Here is a 22,780-nt window from a genome sequence, read left to right as displayed (position 1 = left end):
GGGACCTTTGAGCAAATCAACAAGATTGCAAAGAAACATGGTTTCCATATCTTGGGAAAGGTAAAACAATTATGTTAATGTTAGTTCACTGTTTATTTATGCAATATAATGATTTGTATTTTTTATAGGTAGATCTTTTGGCATAATATGACTAGCTAGTAGTAGCTCATTTCTTCTGGCATATTATATTTGTAGATATTTCCAGATGGCAACTATTACCATATGGAGCAACGAGGGGGTGGCAAAACATTTGTTGCAGGCACACTATTTGCATAATCTTAGACTGAAAATGGACCCTAAGGTGAAAAGCCAATAGATCTGTAAAACACTTTCTAAAATTGGCTGTGATAACCAGTCCCAGTATTGCTCTTATTGTGATGAGTGTAATGATCTGTTTCTCAGGTGCTTTGGTTTGCACAGCAATCTGGAAGGAGTAAAAATAGAAGACACACTTTCACAGCACCCACTGATCCATTTTTCAATCAGCTGTGGTACCTGGTCCATGTCAACATTATTCTTTCATTTTTGTTTGAAGTTTATTTCCATAATAACAAGCTCTTTAGATTTGTATTCTGCTGTTTGAGGGTTTTCTGCCTTGAGTGAAAACATATGGTAATCCCTGTTTTGAAAAAAATTAATTGTAACTGTAGGCCTCTGCTTTTCCAGAGTGAGGCCTTTAATCAGAATGTGGTGGCCGCCTGGGCTCGGGGCTACACAGGCAAAGGGGTAGTGGTGTCCATCTTAGACGATGGCCTAGAGACAAGCCACCCAGACCTTGCTGAAAATTATGTGAGCTATCGAGATGATTATTGTTGAAGGGGCAAATGATTGCATTTTGTTAATCATGAAGACAAATGGAAAATGATCCATCAGTAGAAAAAAAACTAACATTGCATTGTACCTGTAGGATCCACTTAATGAGTATTAAAAAGCAACTTCAATACCTTACAGGGCCGAGGTGGCTTGGGTTCCATTTACGTCTGGGCTTCAGGCAATGGGGGTGCCAGCTTTGACAACTGCAACTGCGATGGTTACACCAACAGCATTTACACATTGTCTGTTGGTAGTACCACCGAGAAGGGAACTCTGCTCTTCTACAGTGAACCCTGCTCGGCCATTCTAACAACTACCTACACTGGTGGAAGCTTTCAACACCACAGAATTGTAAGTGTCTTTTTCCCAACTCATACCATGTTATTGTTTTCAACATTCATATATACACTGAACAAAAATATAAACGCTACATGCAACAATTTCAAAATGTTACTGAGTTACAGTTCATATAAGGATTTTTAATTTTTTTTAAACTAGGCAAGTTAGTTAAGAACAAATTCTTATTTACAATGACGGCCTACCCCGGCCAAACCCGGACGACGCTGGGCCAGTTGTGCGCCACCCTATGAGACTCCCATTCACGTCCAGTTGTGATCAGCCTGGAATCAAACCAGGGTCTGTAGGGACGCCTCCAGCACTGTGATGCAGTGCCTTAGACCACTGTGCCACTCGGGAGCATGGATTTCACATGACTGGATACAGATTTGCATCTGTTGATCACAGATACCTTAAAAGGGTAGGGGTGTGGATAAAAAAATCTGTCAGTATCTGGTGTGACCACCATTTGCCTCATGCAGAGCTACTTTGCATACAAGTTGACCAGGCTGTTGATTGTGCACCTTTGGCAGTGATTAAAGCATCAAGTCTTCTTGGGTATGACGCTACAAGCTTGGCACACCTGTATTTGGGGAGTTTCTCCCATTTTTCTCTGCAGATCCTCTCAAGCTCTGTCAGGTTGGATGGGGAGCGTTGCTGTACAGCTATTTTCAGGTCTCTCCAGAGATGTTCGATCGGGTTCAAGTCCGGGCTCTAGCTGGGCCACTCAAGGACATTCAGAGACTTATCCTGAAGCCACTCCTGTGTTGTATTGACTGTGTGCTTAGGGTCGTTGTCCTGTTGGAAGGTGAACCTTTGCCCTAGTCCGAGGTCCTGAGCACTCTGGAGCATGTTTTCATCAAGGATCTCTCTGTACTCAGCTCTGCTCATCTTTGCCTCAATCCTGACTAGTCTCCCCGTCCCTGCCACTGAAAAACATCCCCACAGCATGATGCTGCCACCACCATGCTTCACCGTAAGGATGGTGCCAGATTTCAGCCAGACGTGACGCTTGGCATTCAGGCCAAAAAGTTCAATCTTGGTTTCATCAGACCAGAGCATCTTGTTTCTCGTTGTCTGATTTTTTTAGTTTTAGTTTTTTAGTTCTTTAGGTGACTTTTGGAAAACTCCAAGCGGGCTGTCATGTGCCTTTTACTGAGGAGTGGCTTCCATCTGGCCACTCAACCATAAAGGCCTGATTGGTGGAGTGCTGCAGAGATTGTTGTCCTTCTGGAAGGTTCTCCCATCTCCACAGAGGAACTCTAGAGCTCTGTCAGAATGACCATCAGGTTCTTTGTCACCTCCCTGACCAAGGCCCTTCTCCCCTGTTGCTCAGTTTGGCTGGGCGGCCAGCTCAAGGAAGAGTCTTGGTTGTTCCAAACTTTTTCCATTTAAGAATGATGGAGGCCACTGTGTTCTTGGGGACCTTCGATGCTGCCAAAATTTTGTTGTACCCTTCCTTAGATCTGTGCCTCGACACAATCCTGTCTCGGAGTGCTACGGACAATTATTTTGACCTCATGACCTGGCTTTTGCTCTGACATGCACTGTCAACTGTGGGACCTTATATAGACAGGTGTGTGTGCCTTTCCAAATCCTGTCCAATCAATTGAATTTACCACAGGTGGACTCCAAGTTATAAAAACATCTCAAGGATGATCAATAGAAACAGGATGCACCTGAGCTCAATTTTGAGTCTCAGCAAAGGGTCTGAATACTTGTTTTTTATTAATACTTACAGTTGAGGTCGGAAGTTTACATACACCTTAGCCAAATACACTTAAACTCAGTTTCACAATTCCTGACATTTAATCGTAGTAAAAATTCCCTTTCTTAGGTCAGTTAGGATCACCACTTTATTTTAAGAATGTGAAATGTCAGAATAATAGTTGAGAGAATGATTTATTTCAGCTTTTATTTATTTCATCACATTCCCATTGGGTCAGAAGTTTACATACACTCAATTAGTATTTGGTAGCATTGCCTTTAAATTGTTTAACTTGGGTCAAACGTTTCGGGTAGCCTTCCACAAGCTTCCCACAATAAGTTGGGTGAATTTTGGCTCATTCCACCTGACAGAGCTGGTGTAATTGAGTCAGGTTTGTAGGCCTCTTTGCTCGCACAAGCTTTTTCAGTTCTACCCACAAATGTTCTATAGGATTGAGGTCGGGGCTTTGTGATGGCCACCCCAATACCTTGACTTTGTTGTCCTTAAGCCATTTTGCCACAATTTTGGAAGTATGCTTGGGGTCATTGTCCATTTGGAAGACCCATTTGTGAACAAGCTTTAACTTCCTGACTGATGTCTTGAGATGTTGCTTCAACATATCCACATAATTGTCCTCCCTCATGATGCCATCTATTTTGTGAAGTGCACCAGTCCCTCCTGCAGCAAAGCACCCCCACAAAATGATGTTGCCACCCCTGTGCTTCACGGTTGGGATGGTGTTCTTCGGCTTGCAAGCCTCCCCCTTTTTCCTCCAAACATAACGATGGTCATTATAGCCAAACAGTTCTATTTTTGTTTCATCAGACCAGCGGACATTTCTCCAAAAAGTACGATCTTTGTCCCCATGTGCAGTTGCAAACTGTAGTCTGGCTTTTTTATGGCGGTTTTGGAGCAGTGGCTTCTTCCTTGCTGAGCGGCCTTTCAGGTTATGTCCATATAGGACTCGTTTTACTGTGGATATAGATACTTTCATACCTGTTTCCTCCAGCATCTTCACAAGGTCCTTTGCTATTGTTCTGGGATTGATTTGCACTTTTCGCACCAAAGTAAGTTAATCTCTAGGAGACCGAACGCATCTCCTTCCTGAGCGATATGATGGCTGCGTGGTCCAATGGTGTTTATACTTGCGTACTATTGTTTGTACAGATGAACATGGTACCTTCAGGCGTTTGGAAATTGCTCCCAAGGATGAGCCAGACTTGTGGAGGTCTACAACTTTTTTTTTAGGTCTTGGCTGATTTCTTTTGATTTTCCCATGATGTCAAGCAAAGAGGCACTGAGTTTGAAGGTAGGCCTTGAAATACATCCATAGGTACACCTCCAATTGACTCAAATGATGTCAATTAGCCTATCAGAAGCTTTTAAAACCATGACATTTTCTGGAATTTTCCAAGCTGTTTAAAGGCACAGTCAACTTAGTGTATGTAAACTTCTGACCCATTGGAATTGTGATGCAGTGAATTATAAGTGAAATAATCTGTCTGTAAACAATTGTTGGAAAAATTACTTGTGTCATGCACAAAGCAGATGTCCTAACCGACTTGCCAAAATTATAGTTTGTTAACAAGAAATTTGTGGAGTGGTAGAAAAACGAGTTTTAATGACTCCAACCTAAGTGAATGTAAACTTCCGACCTCAACTGTATGTAAATTTGCTAAAATTTCTAAAAACCTGTTTTCACTTTGTCATTATAGGGTATTGTGTGTAGATTGAGGAATTATTTTTATTTAACCAATTGTAGACTAAGGCTGTAACGTAACAAAATGTGGAAAAAGTAAACGGGTCTGAATACTTTCTGAAGGCACTGTACAAATATGCATTTAGAATGACAAAGCATTCTGATATATCTTTGACTAGTTTAGCTTTAGAATAATCATGCTTAAAAAGTAGTCACATGAATGCAAGAGGTTGCTGAAGATGTGTGGAACCTGAAAGAGGTCAATATTTATCTCACATTCACCACCTACAGCAACAGTAAGCAGAGCCTCAACAAAATACCTGGATGTTGTTTCCCCTCTAGGTCACCACTGACCTGCATCAGTCCTGCACCTCTGACCATACTGGGACCTCTGCCTCTGCCCCTCTGGCTGCTGGGATCATTGCACTGGCTCTGGAGGCAAAGTAACCACTCCCTTGTCTCTGTGCACCTGTAACCCAATAACGTATTTGTTGTAAGGCTTTGAGTCATCGAGAAAGATGATAAAATCCCAACTTCTCCCACAGCCCAAGACTTACCTGGCGTGATGTGCAACACCTCGTGGTGCGAGCATCAAGACTGGCAGATCTTCGAGCGCATGATTGGCGGCCCAATGGTGTTGGTAGACCTGGTGAGACATAAAGCACTACCTTCTATTGTTAGGTAGTTTACCATTTAGGGAAACTGAGATGTGATTTGCTAGACTGTAGGGCATGTAATTGAGTAAAAAAAAAGAGTGAACTGGAATCTGATTTGCTTTATTATAGTCAGCCATTACTACGGATATGGTCTCTTGGATGCAGGAAGACTGGTGGACTTGGCCAGTAAATGGAAAACAGTCAAAACTCAAAAGAAGTGCACCATTGACCTCATTACCAGATCCTTGTAAGAAAAACACCCTTCTACTTTCATCTCACTTATGGATAGTAAGTAGGAATACAGCTACCTATCAGTGTGTTCTACAGCTGTTTACAGTACACATAAATATGATCTTCAGATTTTATTGCGCATGATCATTGAACCAAATGGATAGAAAACAACGGAGATTCAACCAACAGAGGTACACGGACTTCAGCAGTCATTTTCAAACTGACAAAAACAAAGTTGTTGGAATTTAAGGTGTCAACTTCAATAACACAGCGAGTCTCTTAAAACACATCTCTGGTATCTCAATTCAATTAGTTAATGGCAGAAAGAAATAGTATACATTACATCTAACACATTACATCTAATGTGAACTAGAAAAATGTATTGTCATCCTTAACCAGGATTAAAAATCGAAAGCACTCGGTGCTGCAGCTGATGTGACAGCAGCTGGCTCTCTGTTTGGCACTGGCTTTCATCTGTTATAGTCCATCTATTCAAACTCACTCCTTCACATCTCATCAAAAGATACTACTTAATGTATTCATGTCATAACATGAAAATTATTTGTTTTTGTTCCCTGGTTTCCCACAGTTACTATTTATTTATTTGTGCGCTATACATTATGCATTATGAGCAATTTCTACAATGTACTCAGCCACCAACTAGTTTCTTTTTTCTTGGTTCATAGGATTCCTGTTGAAATTTCAACTGGAGTTGCATGGGACAGCTAAACGCATGATAGGCCGTCGCATGGAGAAGGCAGTGGTGCAGCAGTGTGCAGTGAGGAACTCTGATGGCGGCTGTGAAGGCAGGCTGCTACATTATTCATACCCTGAATTTAGTTTACAATGAAACAGTTGCACACACACTGTCATTTCACGTTCTGGAAGACATCTAGAAAATGTTACTAACCAAGCAAGTATCCTCTGTTTTTAGAGTGCATCTACTCACTGTACACATTTGAGAACATCTGCCTGATGTCATGTCCACCTCACTACTACGTGTCAAATGGAAACAGCACCCGCTCCTATCAGAGGTGCTTACCCTTCCATCGCAACTGCCACACTTGTTTCGGCAATCAGGACACAAACTGTCTGGACTTCGCTCCGTATTCCACCTTGGATTCTCGTCGCAGTACCTGTAGTCCCCCCGTCTACCCCTGGGACCACAAAGGTAAAGTAACAAATGGCATGGATCGGACGGCAGCGGTTCTGGGTATTCTGATGGGAGGGCCGCTGGTGATTTTGTTTGTCATGTGGGCGATTGCATGGATGGTAAGCAGGTCGTTTGTACCACGTGGTGCTGCCAGGAACCAGGTGGACATCAGCACCAGTCATAGCAGTGATGAGTCCAGGGATGTGGAGATGGTGGTATTCAGTATTACAGAAAGCCAGGCAGAGAACAGCGAGAGTACATCTACATTCACCAACATTCCCAATACTTCAAGAGAAACATGACTCACTTCAGTCAGCATAGAAATCATTATTGGCTAATTTCATGTTGACTAACAAACTGAAGTAAACATTTTACAAATAGCTTTTGTTACTTCAGTATCATTCACAAACTTTTGGATGGATAAAATAAATATATCTCAGCACATATCAAAGCTGCAGGCTAGAGTTAAATCTAGGCTTGGTTTCCTCTATCGTAATCGCTCCTCTTCACCTCAGCTGCCAAACTAACTATGATCAGATGACCATCCTACCCATGCTAGATTAGAGATGTAATTTATAGATCGGCAGTTAAGGGTGCTCTCCAGCAGCTAGATGTTCTTTACCATTTGGCCATCAGATTTGCCACCTCCTTATAGGACACATCACTGCACTCTATACTCCTCTCTGTACACCTGTCACAAGACCCACTGGTTGATACTTATTTATAAAACCCTCTTAGGCCCCACTCCCCCCCATCTGAGATATCTACTGCAGCCCTCAATCAACACCAATTTATTTTTTAAATATAACCTTTATTTAACTAGGCAAGTCAGTTAAGAACAAATTCTTATTTACAATTGCGGCCTACACTGGCCAAACCCGGATGACGCTGGACCAATTGTGCGCCGCCCTATGGGACTCCCAATCACGGCCGGTTGTAATACAGCCTGGATTCAAACCAGGGTGTCTGTATTGACGCCTCTAGCACTGAGATGCAGTGCCTTAGACCGCTGAGCCACTCGGGAGCCCGAGTGTTCTGTTCTACCAATCACATTCTGTTAAAGGTCCCCAAAGCACACACGTCCCTGGGTCGCTCGTCTTTTCAGTTCGCTGCAGCTAGCGACTGGAACGAGCTGCAACAAACACTCAAACTGGACAATTTTATCTCAATCTCTTCATTCAAATATTCATTCATGGACACTCTTGCTGTCAGTTGTGGCTGCTTTGCGTGATGTATTGTTGTCTCTACCTTCTTGCCCTTTGTGTTGTCTGTACCATGTTTTGTGCTGCTACCATGTTACGTTGTTGTATTAGGTCTCTCTTTATGTAGTGTTGTCTCGCTTGTCGTGATGTGTGTTTTGTCCTATATTTTTAATCCCAACCCCGTCCCCACAGGACGCCTTTTGGTAGGCCGTCATTGTAAATAAGAATTTGTTCTTAGTTAAATAACAAATGTTATTTGCATTATGAACAATGCCAGTCTGCATTATGAACATCTGGGCCGTTTTTCCAAAATTATCTGAATTTTGCCTATTGGCTAGGATTAAAAGCATACAAATAGAATGAATAGAACGAACTAATCATTGACTTGAATTTTTGAAAATAGGCCCAGCGGATTACATTTGGAATAGGCCTCTATGACATGCAATAAACCAAACAAGTCACGAGTAGGGTACATTAGCCAAACAAAATACAGATTTACTACGTAAACTACTATAACATTTGTGCAGATTTTGAAAAGTGGGTAAACAGATTGAGGCATTGAATTGAACTCATACAGAACTGGTATGTAGAAGAAATCCCGTGTGGCTCAGTTGGTAGAGCATGGTGTTTCCAACACCAGGGTTGTGGGTTCGATTCCCACGGGGGACCAGTACAGAGAAAAAAATGTTAAGGAAATGTATGCATTCACTACTGTAAGTCGCTCTGGATAAGAGCGTCTGCTAAATGACTAAAATATAAAAAAATTGCATTTGCCGTTCATTTGCATATGAATTGATGCCAATTGCAATCATTAGGTGACTAGTGATTTTCTTTGTTGTCAAGGATACTTGATTGAAGTGGTAGTCTATTGATCAATAGAACAAATCTAATATTCCCATTTCAAATTACAAGAGGAGCAATATACAAGATAGCCGCATTTGTCTGATTGTACCACTACAATGTTTAGTTTATAAATAGTACAGTGAGCCATATGACCAGGCAATCCAAATATCCATACAACAGTGTACAGCGAATATGCCGCCCACACGTATTATGTTCTACTAAATTATGTTCTACTGAATTACTGTTTAAATGTATTTGCAACATTTCTTCCAACTTTGTTTTTTTTTCCCTTCCCCCAACTTTTGTCTTTTAGCACAATTAACTTCTCAATCAAATTTCAAGGTTCACCCCCTGCCCACCATAGGCTTTCATAGGATCGCGATGCCGCCAATACACTTTTCTCCATACCATGTCACACAGACCATATGGAGCAAATAAATCAAAAGCGGAGCCTATACACCAGGGGTTGAGACTATCCTACTTCAATCTTAATAGAAAGTCACCAGCAGGTGATCAATCAAATAAAAACATTCTGTAATGCACACCGGTCCACCCAGATTTAAAAACAACTCAGTTACTTAAACTTTATTTTTATTTGCAAGCTCTTCACATGTAGGTTTCCAAAGGCATTCTGAAATTAACCTACCCAGACCTTTGTGTCGACTGAAAGGTGACCATGTGCCAACCCCTGAGTGACCGATTTGTGAAGTAAGTTGAAACTTAAGGTAAGAGAATAGGGAAACCAACCATAGCCGTCTTTGGGTTCTAACTGCATGTGGGAGGAAACGGGGTGTAGAATTTCACAGTAGCTTTGGCGAGACCGTCTGTTTAAAGGAGGGATGGGGATATGTTCAAGTTTGACAAGTTCTGAAAATTAATTCTTCCAGGTCAATACATTGTCAGAATTCCATATACATTTCACAGATGAGTACAAAAAAAACTATCAAATAGGCTAACCATGAACGTCATAGCTTGGGAGTAGGCTACACATTCGTGACATTTCTGCAGTGCAGGTCTACTAAAAAGGCACGCATAAAGGGAGATGATATGCGCCTAAAAATTCCCAGAATTATCCAAACAGAAGACTAAATCATGACATTTCTCAAATAAAAGCTGAAAAATACCATTATAGTTCTGTTAGTTACAGAAATTGCTCTGGCTTTTGTTGAGGTGATACATACAGTCACTAAAATAATCAAACAATATGTACATCACTTTTAAAAAGCTATTTTCTGTCAATAAATTAGCATGATTAAGTAAACATTTAAAGTTGTTATTTTAACTATTAGGAATGTTTTGCTCTGCAGAGCGATATTGTGTGGAAACATCCCAACTGTACATGTTTGAAATGAACACACTACATCAGTAACCTACTGGTCATTCAGGGATCATACAGAAGGGCTAGGATAGTACACAAAGATCCAGTTCATGTTCACAATTAAACACATTACAGGATAAGGATGATCAGAAGCCTTTTCTCAATCCTCAGAGAGCAATCTGTGAAAGTGGTCAGTCCTCCTCTTCAGTAGTTCCCGGAAATCATCCTACAGAAAGATTGTGATTTCAAATTAGTAAACCAACTATTTCTTTGGTAGGTCAATTGCTAGAAATGTTTCTTGTGGAATACAAGTGGTGGCCCAGTCTTGAACGACATTTCCAAACATAAGACAAGTTTGACTTGTGGTATTTAGTAGAATACTGGCTAAGTGTTTGAGATTGACTCAAGGTTAGTTCTTCTGCTTTCTCTACACCCAAGGGAACATGTTTTTCACAAAGATCCCATTTTATACCCACTTCCCGAATTAGATCTCTGTAGCATGTGACGTTTGTTTTGTGAAACTGGATTTAATCCAAGAAGACAAGTATACTGAACATAAATAAATGCAACATGAAACGATTTCAACAATCCTGAGTTTATCCATAGAAATCATTCAATTGAAATATATTCATTAGGCCCTAATCTATGGATTTTACATGACTGGGCAGGGGTGCAGTCATGGGTGGGCCTGGGAGGGCATTGGCTCAGCCAATCAGAATGAGTTTTCCCCCACAAAAAGGGCTTTATTACAGACAGAAATATTCCTAATTTTCATCAACTGTCCAGGTGGCTGGTCTCAGACAATCGCACAGCTGAAGACAGATGGAGGTCCTGGGCTGGCCTGGTTACACGTGGTGTGCGGTTGTGAAGCCGGTTGGACTTAATACCATATTCTCTCAAACTACGTTGGAGACGGCTTATGGTAGAGCAATTAACATTAAATTATATGGCAACAGCTCTGGTGGACATTCATGCAGTCAGCATGCCAATTGCACGCTCCTTCAAAACTTGAGACATCTGTGGCATTGTGTTATGTGACAAAATTGCACATTTTAGAGTGGCCTTTCATTGTCCCCCAGCACAAGGTGCACCTGTGTAATGATCATGCTGTTTAATCAGCTTCTTGATATGCCACACCTGTCCGGTAGATGGATTATCCTATCAAAAGGAGAAATGCTCACTAACAGGGATGTAAACAAACTTGTGCACAACATTTGAGAGAAATAATCTTTTTGTTCGTATGGAAAATGTATTATTTCAGCTCATGAAACCAACACTTTACATGTTGGGTTGACATTGTTGTTCAGTATAGGTAGCAAATTATGGAAATGTCAAGATTTCTTTAAAAAAGACAATACCTAAAATAAAAATACTTTTATGCCCTGTGAGTTGGGATACCAAATCATTGTCAACTTACTGCTCCTGACAGTCTCTCAAGACACGGGATGAGCTTCTGAAGTTCTTTGTCATTGTCATTTCCAGACCAGCTCTTGATGGGAAGCACATTCATCAGCTGCAGAAATAAAGTAGGAAGTTAAGTTTATTAAACCCACTCTGCATCCAAAAAAAACAACAAAGCATTTTATAATTAAGTGAATAACATCACAGCAAATGTACATGGTAGGGGTACGTGTGTGGAGCGTTGTCCAAAACCACTGTCTTAGCAAGGTCCCTCTCAAGTACACCCAAGTCCTTGACATAGTGCCCCAGAACACAGGCACAGTCCTGTTGATACAAACGGTGTCTATAAAAGGAAATTCAAAAAAAGAGTTATGCACAATTAAAGTACATCCAAATATCAACTGAAATATGGTCCTCAAATCATTCAAATTAGATAGTCAGCCTGTCTCTGGTAAACAAAACTCTGCAGCTGCAATATCGCTAAAACAATACAGCAAAACAAGTATGGCTAAAATAACAGACAGCAACACAAGTTACAATGTTAACTTCTCATACCGAAAAAGCCTTCTCTTCGGGTCCAAAATGTCCAGTATTTTCTCAGCATATTCTTTCTTCGCAGATGTATAAACAAACATCTGTGAAAAAACATTTAATTAACTGTCCTTAACCCCCTTGAGTTGGTCCATGCCCCTGCAGAAATCAATTAGCAAAAAAAAAATCCCTATACAAATCCATCAGTTTAAGCCAGATGTTTTTGTTACATTGAATGCATCTCAATCCAACACATCTGTGGTGAAAGAGCTACAGTGGTGTTTGCCAGACCATGAGACATCCCGAAAATCGGTCTTCTCACAAAATTGTAGCGTCCAAACGGTTTGGCCTACAAACTATTATGACCCCTTTATGTAAAGACGACTCTCACAAACACGATGGTGTTCGGAAAGTATTCAGATGCCTTGACTTTTTCCACATTCTAAAATTGATTATATTGTCCCTTATCAATCTACACACAATACCCAATAATGACAAAGCAAAAACAGGTTTTCCATTTTTATATATATACAAAAAAAATGATATCACATTTACATAAGTACTCAGACCCTTTACTCAGTACTTTGTTGAAGACTTTGGCAGCGATTACAGTCTTGAGTATGACGCTACAAGCTTGGCACACCTGTATTTGGGGAGTTTCTCCCATTTTTTTCTGCAGATCCTCTCAAGCGCTGTCAGGTTGGACGGGGAGCGTCACTGCACAGCTATTTTCAAGTCTCTCCAGAGATGTTCAATCTGGGCCACTCAGGACATTGAGACTTTTCCCGAAGCCACTCCTGCGTTGTATTGGATGTGTGCTTAGGGTCATTTTCCTGTTGGACGGTGAACCTTTGCCAAAGTATGACTTCCTGAGCACTCTGGAGCAGGCTCTCTCTGTACATTGCTCTGTTCAGCTTTTCCTTGAAGACTAGTCAGGATCCAGTCCCTGCTGCTGAAAAACATCCCCACAGCATGATGCTGCCAACACCATTCTTCACCGAAGGGATGGTGCCAGGTTTCCTCCAGACATGACGCTTGGCATTCAGGCCAAAGAGTTAAATCTTTTTTCTCATGGTCTGAATCCTTTAGGTGCCTTTTGGCAAAGTCCAAGCGGGCTGTCATGTGCCATTTACTGAGGAGTGGCGTCCATCTGGCCACTCTACCATAAAGGCCTGATTGGTTGTCCTTCTGGAAGATTCTCCCATCTCCACAGAGGAACTCTTGAGCTCTGTTAGAGTGACCATCGGGTTCTTGGAACTACCAAAACGTATTTTCATTTCAGAATGGAGGCTGTGACCTTAAATGCTGCGGAATTGTATCTTGTCTCGGAGCTCTACTGACAATTCCTTCAACCGCGTGGCTTGGTTTTTGCTCTGACATGCACTTTCAACTGTGGGACTTTATAGACAGGTGTGTGCCTTTCCAAATAATTTCCAATCAATTGAATTTACCACAGGTGGACTCCAATCACATTGTATTTACATCTTAAGGATGATCAATTGAAACAGGATGCACCTGAGTTAAATTTCATATCTCATACCAAATGGTTTGAATACTTATTTACATAAGGTATGTTTTTTTAAACATTTGCCAAAAAATTCTAAAAACCTAACAAAATTTGTAAAACATCAAGGGGTCTGAATACTTTCCGAATGCACCGTAGCTTAGTAGAACCCCCACAATGGGGGACAAGTTGAGTATGTTTCAACAACAACAAAAAATATGGGTACAGCACAAGAACTTAGCAATCAAGCCTAGAAGCATACCTCAAAATGTTTTGTCATGGCTTCCAGAAATTCTTTCACATATGGTCGTAGAATCACGTAGACCTATTGAGTTAAGAGAAGATATTACAATATTTTCTGTTACTGTCATTATAAAAAAACAGGCATTCATTCTACTTAAAAAATAAACTCAACACCAGTCATTACAAGTCTAGAAGGAACTGGTTGATTCACTCACCTTGTACGGATTGTCCTGGAAGCATGTGCGGAAGGTGTACTCTGCATCCTCAATCACATTCAGAGAGCTGTACATGAGCGTTTCATCCTAGAACACAGAAATAATTCCATACAATTGGTACCACAGTGTTTGATTTAATACATCAAATAAATATTAATATAAATCAGGTAAATGCTTTGCTTAGTCACTGAATTCAAAAAGTTAAACCCAACACTCACCAGATCTAAAACTAGCGTGGCTTGGGGAGTACTCCTTGTCTTAGGTGGGATGTCTCTTATGCAGGGTTTGGATTGCTGGCACTTGGATGGAATGTTCTTGATGAAAGAGAAGCTAAAGAAGACAATGAAACGGATTCAAATTACTTTCAGGACAAGGGAGTGAGTCCTCCAGAACCACGGACAATGGGAAAGCGATTCTGGGCAGTGGATTATTTCAGCAGAGGTGCATCACAAAGCAGGAACTATTAAGTTGGTCAAGGTGGCCAGCTAACTTAAGTTATTTGATACCTTTTCGGAGGTTTGTTGGTAACTCTTTGAGCCTGCATTTTAATAACCCCATTAGGTGATCCAACTCAATAAGTAGACATTGGATTTAATAATATATGTTATGGCGTGCAGAAGGGATGCAACATATGACATTTTTGGCAGATTCCGATATTTTTCCCCCCCGATACTGATAACCGATATTTTAAATTTTAGCGGCCTTTTAAGCACTCTAGTACAGTTAAATAGTTAACACACACATGGACGCAGGGGTCTAAGGCACTGCATCTCAGTGCAAGAGGCGTCACTACAGTCCCTGGTTCGAATCCAGGCTTTATCACATCCGGCCGTGATTGGGAGTCCCATAGGGCGGCGCACAATTGGCCCAGCGTCGTCCAGGTTTGGCCCGGGAAGGCCGTCATTGTAAATAAGAATTTGTTCTTGACCGACTTGCCTAGTTAAAATAAAGATCACACACACTAAAAAGTTATTTTATTGCCATTTACAAAATGTACCCCATTACAAGTGAAACAATCAAAACCGATTTCTTTCACTTACTTGCTGTGCTGTTTTGTTGTTCATTTTTTCAGTAATTTCATTCTCAACCAGGATTTCATCATACATGTCAAGCAGTGAAGTTTCAGCTGTGTCTGTCTGTGGCTTCTCTTCCTCGGTGCGCACTGTCACTGTGTCCATTTCCATCTTGTCCAGTTGTGTATGTAACATTTCACGTAAACTCTGCTTCTTGTCTGCGTCAAAGTAGCGGTCCTTGTACCTAGCATCAAGCATGGTGGCAACACAGTAAAAAGGCTCAGAGAGAATACCACCGAATCGCTTGTTCACAGCCTTCAGTACTTTTAACCCCACGGTCTGTGTCGGCAGTTTTGTTGAGCAGGCGTTTCAATGCCATGACAGAGGGTATCACGTCTGCTACAGACGCAGTTGATTAGCTTATTTCTCGAGTCAGTTGTTCGATTGGCAATAGGAGTGTGTTCATGTTTCCAAGTTTCAAACATTGAAATGGCAGCAGCGGTATGAGAACCAGCACATTCTTGAGCATGCAATATGGCTTTCCTCAGTACGAAATCCTCGTCGACCCACTGTGCTGTCAGACTCAGCATGCTCATGGGGCTGACATCGCTGATCCAAATGACAGTCGTGACGCCCATAGCAAGTAGCATAATGAAATCCATTATCTTGGCGTTAATGGATTTTGCCTGAGCTGTCTCGCTGAAATGTTCTTACTCTTTCAAATGACTGCTCAACCTGAACTTGTTAAGTTGTTGGAAGTGTGGACCTAGTATTTTTCTGCTTTTGTTCTGTGTAGTGCTGTATTCTTCATGGCGTCATCTACCTACGTTATTCACGTCAGCTTTGACATCGGTTTTGCACATCAGCAAACTAGACATTATTTTTTAGCTAATATCAGCCGATTCCGATATGCTCACCGATATATTGTGCATCCCTAGAGTGCAGCCCTATAATTGTATTCCACAGCACCAAGAACACAATATAAAAATGGCATAACTCACGGGCTGAAAGTTTCATTGTGGTCCTCATCTCCAGCGAGAAGGCTAATGGAACCATAGCCAAACACACACTGCTCTGGGCTCATCACATCACCACTGCTGGGGGTTCTCACATCTGAATAGGAAAATATTGCCTCGATTAAAATGAATAGGACTCATTCACCCTGGTATATCACTGGACCAATTAAGATGTTACTGTGCTGACCTCATCCACTCGTGCCTCAAGAATCACAGAATGGCATGCATGTTTGATAAACAATGCAAGTCCTTGCTAGCCTATACAGTAGTTTGTTTATTTGAAACTGACAAATGACAGTTTCTCTGTAAACAAAAAGGCCTACCCAATGGATCCAGGAAAGTGCCAAATCATGATGGCCTATTCTCCAAGATGAAGAAAGTCAGAAATGTTCTGTGTAACACAGAACACTATCTGAACGCTGTGAAAAACTGCACACCCATGAATTAGCCTCTGGTCTTTCAGGCAGACTATCCCACCTGCATACAAAAGCTAACACACACACTCGTATGCTTACGAAATAATCAAGTCTAATTTTGTCACATGCACTGAATACTGTAAAATGCTTACTTACAAGCCCTTATTAACCAAGAATGCAGTTCAAGAAATCGAGTTAAGAAAATATTTACTAAATAGTGATATTTTTTTATCCAAAAGTAACAAGAAAATGACATAACAATAACGAGGCTATATACAGGGGGTACCGGTACTGAGTCAATGTGCGGGGGTACAGGTTAGTCAAGGTATTTTGTAAAGTGACTATGCATAGATAATAAACAGCGAGTAGCAGCAGTATGGCCATTTGATTAATTGTTCAGCAGTCTTATGGCTTGGGGGTAGAAGCCTTTTGGTCCTGGACTTGGCGCGCCGGTACCGCTTGTGTGGAAGTATGCAATTTTGAACATAGTATTGGATATAAAACCTTTACCTATACTTACTTTCCTTGGTAGGAGTAAGGAAACGGACAACGGGGGAGTAGATATTTCGCACAGTGGAATTGAGGGGAGAGGTGGGGTTTAGCTCCGACAGCACCCGGTGATGGCGCACATTAACTGGGGTCTTGAAGCCCAGATCTAGAAATGTATACAGAATGATTCAGTCAGTATTGAGTTGCCATTTTTAAATAAATATCAATAGAGCAATTGCATTCACCAAAATAAACAGGTACCTTCTCTTTCTTCATAGTCTGGGGCTGCCACCCTTTTCCTCCCACGCCCGTGTACAAGAGGGCGCTTTGTAGCGATGGGGATATCATCAGAGTAGAGCGACTGGTCGTCTGGCTGTTGTACCTCTTCATCCTACACACAGAAAATATAATTGTGACAACAGTATGAAAAAGTAGCCAAAAGTTCTCATCAAAAGGATCAGAATGCCCCCTACACCTAAATGACGGAGAGAGAGCGGAGACTTACCAATTGATGGCCGAGTTAGCTACCAAAGCCTGCTAATTTTAGCCCTACTAACCTGCATAACGTTAGCCCTACCAACCTGCGTGAGTCAGCCAGTTGCTATCAACACCTAGCTTACAGCTACATTAAACTAAACCAAAGTATTGAAAATACATAAACTCCATCTAACCAGTTAGCCGCCCAGCCTAGCCAGCCACCTACCTAGCCTAGCTAGAGAACAACCACAGACACAATTAGTTATAAATCTATTTGGAAAAACCAGTCTAGCACAGGCAGGAACCCACAGAACACAAAAAAATGCCAGCCGATAAAAGTAGAGAAATCGACTTACCGATTGATTTAGCTACCAAAGTCAAAGAAGAGCCCAGGAGAAGCAGCTAGCTAACCAATAGGATATAGTAATATAGGTTACAGGCTTCACATTCACGCTCAGCACAGAACCTGGTTTCTGTCAGAATATCATTCCCCAACCCTGCCTTCCACTGGTTATACTAAGCCATCAAAGTCCTCCGGGGTGAAACGAGCACCACATACAGTAGACGTGAGCACGGTCCCCATACTGCTAGCTTCAACCGGACAAACCGTTCCAACTTCAGTTTGCTTCACATTTTTGGGCCACAAATGAGTCGTAACCTCATCCTTGTGGTTAGTACTGCACTGTGGGTATTACAGCACTAGCTAGCTTACCAGCGCCAACACTTGGTTTGGAATGTAATTACATGATAGCATGGTTAGTAGCTAACATTACCAAACTGGAACTAGCGAGGTAGGAAAAGTTCTCCATATGACGTTGAGAAATAGTGCATTGTGGGTAGTTCCGAAGATATCCGAAAATAAGTTAATATTTACTTAACGCTAAAACTGAACGGTTTGTAGTTATAGGTAACCAGATCGTGACTACAACTACGTTACTATGTCTTTGGTGAGTAAAAACTAAATGTAACCTACCCTTTAGCCTCTCTAGGGTAGGGGGCAGTATTTGCACGGCCGGATAAAAAACGTACCCGATTTAATCTGGTTATTACTACTGCCCAGAAACTAGAATATGCATATAATTCTTTGATTTGGATAGAAAACACCCTAAAGTTTCTAAAACTGTTTGAATGGTGTCTGTGAGTATAACAGAACTCATATGGCAGGCAAAAACCTGAGAAGATTCTGTACAGGAAGTGCCCTCTCTGACCATTTCTTGGCCTTCTACACTCTCTTTATTGAAAACTGAGGATCTCTGCTGTAACGTGACACTTCCTACAGCTCCCATAGGCTCTCAGAAGGCGGCAGAACGTTGAATGATGACTTTGCAGCCCATGGCTGAAAAACAGTAGCGCATTTGGTAAGTGGTCGATCTGAGAACAATGAGACGGGGGTGCACGTGAAGAGTCCATTTTAGATTTTGAGTCTTTGAACGAAAACAGGGTTTCCCGGTCGGAATATTATCGCTTTTTTACGAGAAAAATCGCATAAAAATTGATTTTAAACAGCGTTTGACATGCTTCGAAGTACGGTAATGGAATATTTAGAATTTTTTTGTCACGATACGCGCCGGGCGTGTCACTCTTCGGATAGTGTCTTGAACGCACGAACAAAACAGAGGATATTTGAACATAACTATGGATTATTTTGAACCAAACCAACATTTGTTATTGAAGTAGAAGTCCTGGGAGTGCATTCTGACGAAGAACAGCAAAGGTAATCCAATTTTTCTTATAGTAAATCTGAGTTTGGTGAGTGCCAAACTTGGTGGGTGTCAAAATAGCTAGCCCGTGATGGCGAGCTATCTACTCAGAATATTGCAAAATGTGCTTTTGCCGAAAAGCTATTTTAAAATCGGACATAGCGATTGCATAAAGGAGTTCTGTATCTATAATTCTTAAAATAATTATGTTTTTTGTGAACGTTTATCGTGAGTAATTTAGTAAATTCACCGGAAGTTTGCGGTGGGTATGCTAGTTCTGAACGTCACATGCTAATGTAAAAAGCTGGTTTTTGATATAAATATGAACTTGATTGAACAAAACATGCATGTATTGTATAACATAATGTCCTAGGATGAAGATCAAAGGTTAGTGCTGCATTTAGCTGTGGTTTGGGTTTATGTGACATTATATGCTAGCTTGAAAAATGGGTGTCTGATTATTTCTGGCTGGGTACTCTGCTGACATAATCTAATGTTTTGCTTTCGTTGTAAAGCCTTTTTGAAATCGGACAGTGTGGTTAGATTAACAAGAGTCTCGTCTTCAAAATGGTCATATGTTTGAGAAATTGAAGTAATAGCATTTCTAAGGTATTTGAATATCGCGCCACGGGATTCCACTGGCTAGAGATTAAACGGAAGAAAACGGTGAAGGGACCTACCTGAATTTGTCCATTGGAAACTCGTTTTGCTCCGTTTGCCCCTGCAATGAGTGGTACATTGTAATGCCGCGTTCAAAACAACTGGGAACTTGGAAATCTCCGACTTCCGAGCGTTCTAGACAACTAGGAAAAACGTTTAATGGTCATCCAACTCGAAATTCCAAGTCGGAAACTCGGGCATCTTTCTAGAGCTCCGTCTTTCCGATTTGAAAATCACTGACGTCATGATTTGACCTATTTTTCCGAGTTCCCAGTTGTTGTGAAAGCGCCATAAGTCGATTAGCCACATGTACGCAAGCGCGTAATTGTTTTACTTTTCGAATTGTACAAACATGTCCAGTCGGCTAGCTAGGGGTCGTCACAAGTTACCACAACCACAAAGTCATAAAACTAAACCCACCTATTTCTACAATCATCTGACTATAAACCTTAACCACACTGCCAACCTTATGAATAACCCTAACCTTAAATGAAGTCCAAAAATGTGTTTTCATAAATCTTTACGATATAACCAATTGACAACCATTAGTTAGCTAACGTTAAACCAGTTAGCTACTGTAGTTTGTTCGCCAACGATAGTGCGTAATACGCATTCGAAGTTTTCACATTAAACCAAGCAATTCTGGAAAAACAGGTTTCTCGATTTACCTTTTCAGTTACGTTCCGCGCCTCTCTCTTTGAGTTCCACCGACTGTTAAACCGTGCCGATGAAGGGTCAGCAATACTTCGAGACCGAAGTCTCATCTTCACAAACTGAAATGTGTTGTGTAGTTACACAAACATTACTCGTTATACAGCTCGTGAAAATAATATTGGGCCTACTCAAAATGTCGAGAGAAAAAAACCCAGTTCCTGTTTATGATTGTCTGTCGTTTCCCATTCGTTCTTGTGCCGTCTAGTTTTTTAAATCTACCGGAAACGGTCACACAAAGACAGTACAGTATGCAGATAGGCAGAAACTGCTTCTCCGATATAAATCCCCGATCACGTTTGTAGGCGATGTTGGTTAGCTAAACTCATGCGCAGAATACGTCATCGGGTCCAACGGTCGTCTCGCGCCGAACTGTGCATGTAAAGGCCAGAAAATCAAAGGCACTCTGTCGATATAAAGTTATTTTTGACGAAATTGAGATTGGAGTATTAACATGTTCAACTACTTAAGACATTGGCTCGAATCTAGGTTGTGCCTTTAGATTTCTAGAAAATGAACAACTAAGGAAGAATTGTTCACTTCTCAATCCCCAAACCCAGATTGTTCTGCTTGTTCTGTTTTACAAGCGTTCCCGGAAGTCTTGCGATGTTGAGCCTCTGTGTTTACTGCTGCTGTGGGATACCCTCTTTTCATGCCACTTCGATACAAAGTGATTTTCGCTAACCCAAACCCCCTTCTTGACATTAACCTCAGTCTCCTAACCTGCTACGAAAAAGTCACTTCGGTATCGAAAAGGTATGAAAAGAGTGTTTCCCCTATGGAAAGAGAGCCTATGACACAACTTTCGCTTTTGGATGTTAATCAGGTGACACTCAGAGATAATAGAGAACACATCATGGATATAAGCCTTTTTAGCATGGGCATGGCCATTGGACTTCCACCATGCTTCTGCCATTTTAAAGTAGTCAACTAGGTGGGGATTCCAATGGGTTGTAGCCTCAATGGTGCTGCCCATGCCGTCACAGACACTATAATGGCACCGATATAAAGATTAATACTTATGGCGACACTCCTACTTATGGCGACACTCCTAATGTAGCAAGCATAAAAGAAATGCCTGAAACTAGTTCTATTTCGCTTGAGGATCTATGCTAGTCACTCAATGGGATATCCTTCCGCCTGGCGGCAGGATGAGTCGAGATATTGATATCAGAGTAATTCCATGCCAAGGGTATGATGCGCATGCCCCCACCCTCTATAAATACCTGGGCGTGTAGCATCATTTCCTCTTTTCATCCCTCAGCTACGCAGGTGAGCGAGAAGTGGATGTGAAGACTCCATAGGTGAGTTTTTCGTTGAATGTGTAGAGTATACTCCATTTTGGGCGATGCTTGCTCTTCGCCAAATAGTGAGTCCCATAGGGCGGTGCACAATTGGCCCAGTGTTGTCCGGGTTAGTGGAGGGTTTGGCCGGTGGGGCTTTCCTTGGCTCATCGCGGTCTAGCGACTACTTGTGGCGGGCCAGGCACCTGCAAGCTGTCTTCAGTCATCAGTTGAACAGAGCTTCCTCCGACACATTGGTGCGGCTGGCTTCCGGGTTACGCAAGCAGGTGTTAAGATGCAGAGCGGCTTGGTGGGTCATGTTTCAGAGGATGTATGACTCGACCTTCGCCTCTCACGAGCCCGTTGGGGAGTTGCAGCGATGAGACAAGATCGTAACAACCAATTGGATATCACGAAATTGGGTGAGGAATAAGGGGATAAAAATAAAGACAATAGAGAGAGGAACACACAGTGCCCCCTCTGGTTCTCGATATTCACCGTGAAGCATGGAGGAAGTGTGTGGAGGAAGTGTGATGGTGTAGGGGTGCTTTGCTGGTAACACTGTCGGTGGTTTATTTAGCATTCAAGGCACACTTAACCAGCATGGCTGACCACAGCATTCTGCAGTGATACACCATCCCATCTGGTTTGTGCTTAGTGGGACTATCATTTGTTTTTCAACAGGACAATGACCCAACACACCTCCAGGCTGTGTAAGGGCTATTAGACCAAGGAGATTGATGGAGTGCTGCATCAGTATACCTGGCCTCCACAATCACCCAACCTCAACCCAATTGAGATGGTTTGGGATGAGTTGGACCGCAGAGTGAAGGAAAAGCAGCCAACAAGTGCTCAGCACATGTGGGAACTCCTTCGAGACTGTTGGAAAAGCATTCCAGGTGAAGCTGGATGAGAGAATACCAAGAGTGTGCAAAGCTGTCATCAAGGCAATGGGTGGCTACTTTGAAGAATCTCAAATATAAAATATTTTGATTTGTTTAACACTTTTTTTGGTTACTACATGATCCATATGTGTTATTTCATAGTTTTGATGTCTTCACTATTATTATCCAATGTAGAAAATAGTAAACCTAAAAACCCTTGAATGAGTAGGTGTCTAAACTTTTGACTGGTACAGTATATTTCTGTTGACAAGAACAGC

General features: G+C 41.6%; 1 protein-coding gene and 1 long non-coding RNA gene across 2 annotated transcripts; one reads left to right on the top strand and one right to left on the bottom strand.

The window, feature by feature from the left end:
* The first annotated feature begins 957 nt into the window (after positions 1–957).
* LOC106613995 (uncharacterized) lies at positions 958–5,199 on the top strand. The gene is made up of 3 exons (XR_006757142.1): positions 958–1,164; positions 4,899–4,999; positions 5,102–5,199. It is a non-coding gene; the product is annotated as an uncharacterized lncRNA (long non-coding RNA).
* A 4,016-nt stretch (positions 5,200–9,215) lies between these two features.
* On the bottom strand, positions 9,216–20,655 carry LOC106613648 (CTD small phosphatase-like protein 2). Its single transcript, XM_014216133.2, has 11 exons — positions 20,293–20,655; positions 17,049–17,178; positions 16,819–16,953; positions 15,868–15,979; positions 14,072–14,183; positions 13,854–13,940; positions 13,658–13,720; positions 11,916–11,995; positions 11,577–11,703; positions 11,377–11,472; positions 9,216–10,185 (listed from the first exon to the last, which is right to left on the bottom strand). The coding sequence occupies exons 1-11, from the start codon at positions 20,386–20,388 to the stop codon at positions 10,120–10,122; spliced, it is 1,104 nt and encodes a 367-aa protein (XP_014071608.1). The 5' UTR covers positions 20,389–20,655; the 3' UTR covers positions 9,216–10,119.
* Positions 20,656–22,780: the final 2,125 nt, after the last annotated feature.

This window comes from Salmo salar, chromosome ssa10, assembly GCF_905237065.1.
Source record: "Salmo salar chromosome ssa10, Ssal_v3.1, whole genome shotgun sequence".
NCBI classification, from domain to species: domain Eukaryota; kingdom Metazoa; phylum Chordata; class Actinopteri; order Salmoniformes; family Salmonidae; genus Salmo; species Salmo salar.
The sequence above is the reverse complement of the archived record's forward strand: the minus strand, read 5'-3'. Positions and strand labels throughout refer to the sequence as shown.

Bases quoted from the DNA above. Each gene is read 5' to 3' on its own strand.
- LOC106613648 (XM_014216133.2), bottom strand. From the start codon at position 20,388: ATGAGACTTCGGTCTCGAAGTATTGCTGACCCTTCATCGGCACGGTTT. The intron at 16,954-17,048 runs GTACCTGTTTAT...ATACATTTCTAG, and splicing joins AGACTATGAAGAAAGAGAAG to ATCTGGGCTTCAAGACCCCA. The intron at 11,704-11,915 runs GTATGAGAAGTT...TTCCTTTTATAG, and splicing joins CCGAAGAGAAGGCTTTTTCG to ACACCGTTTGTATCAACAGG.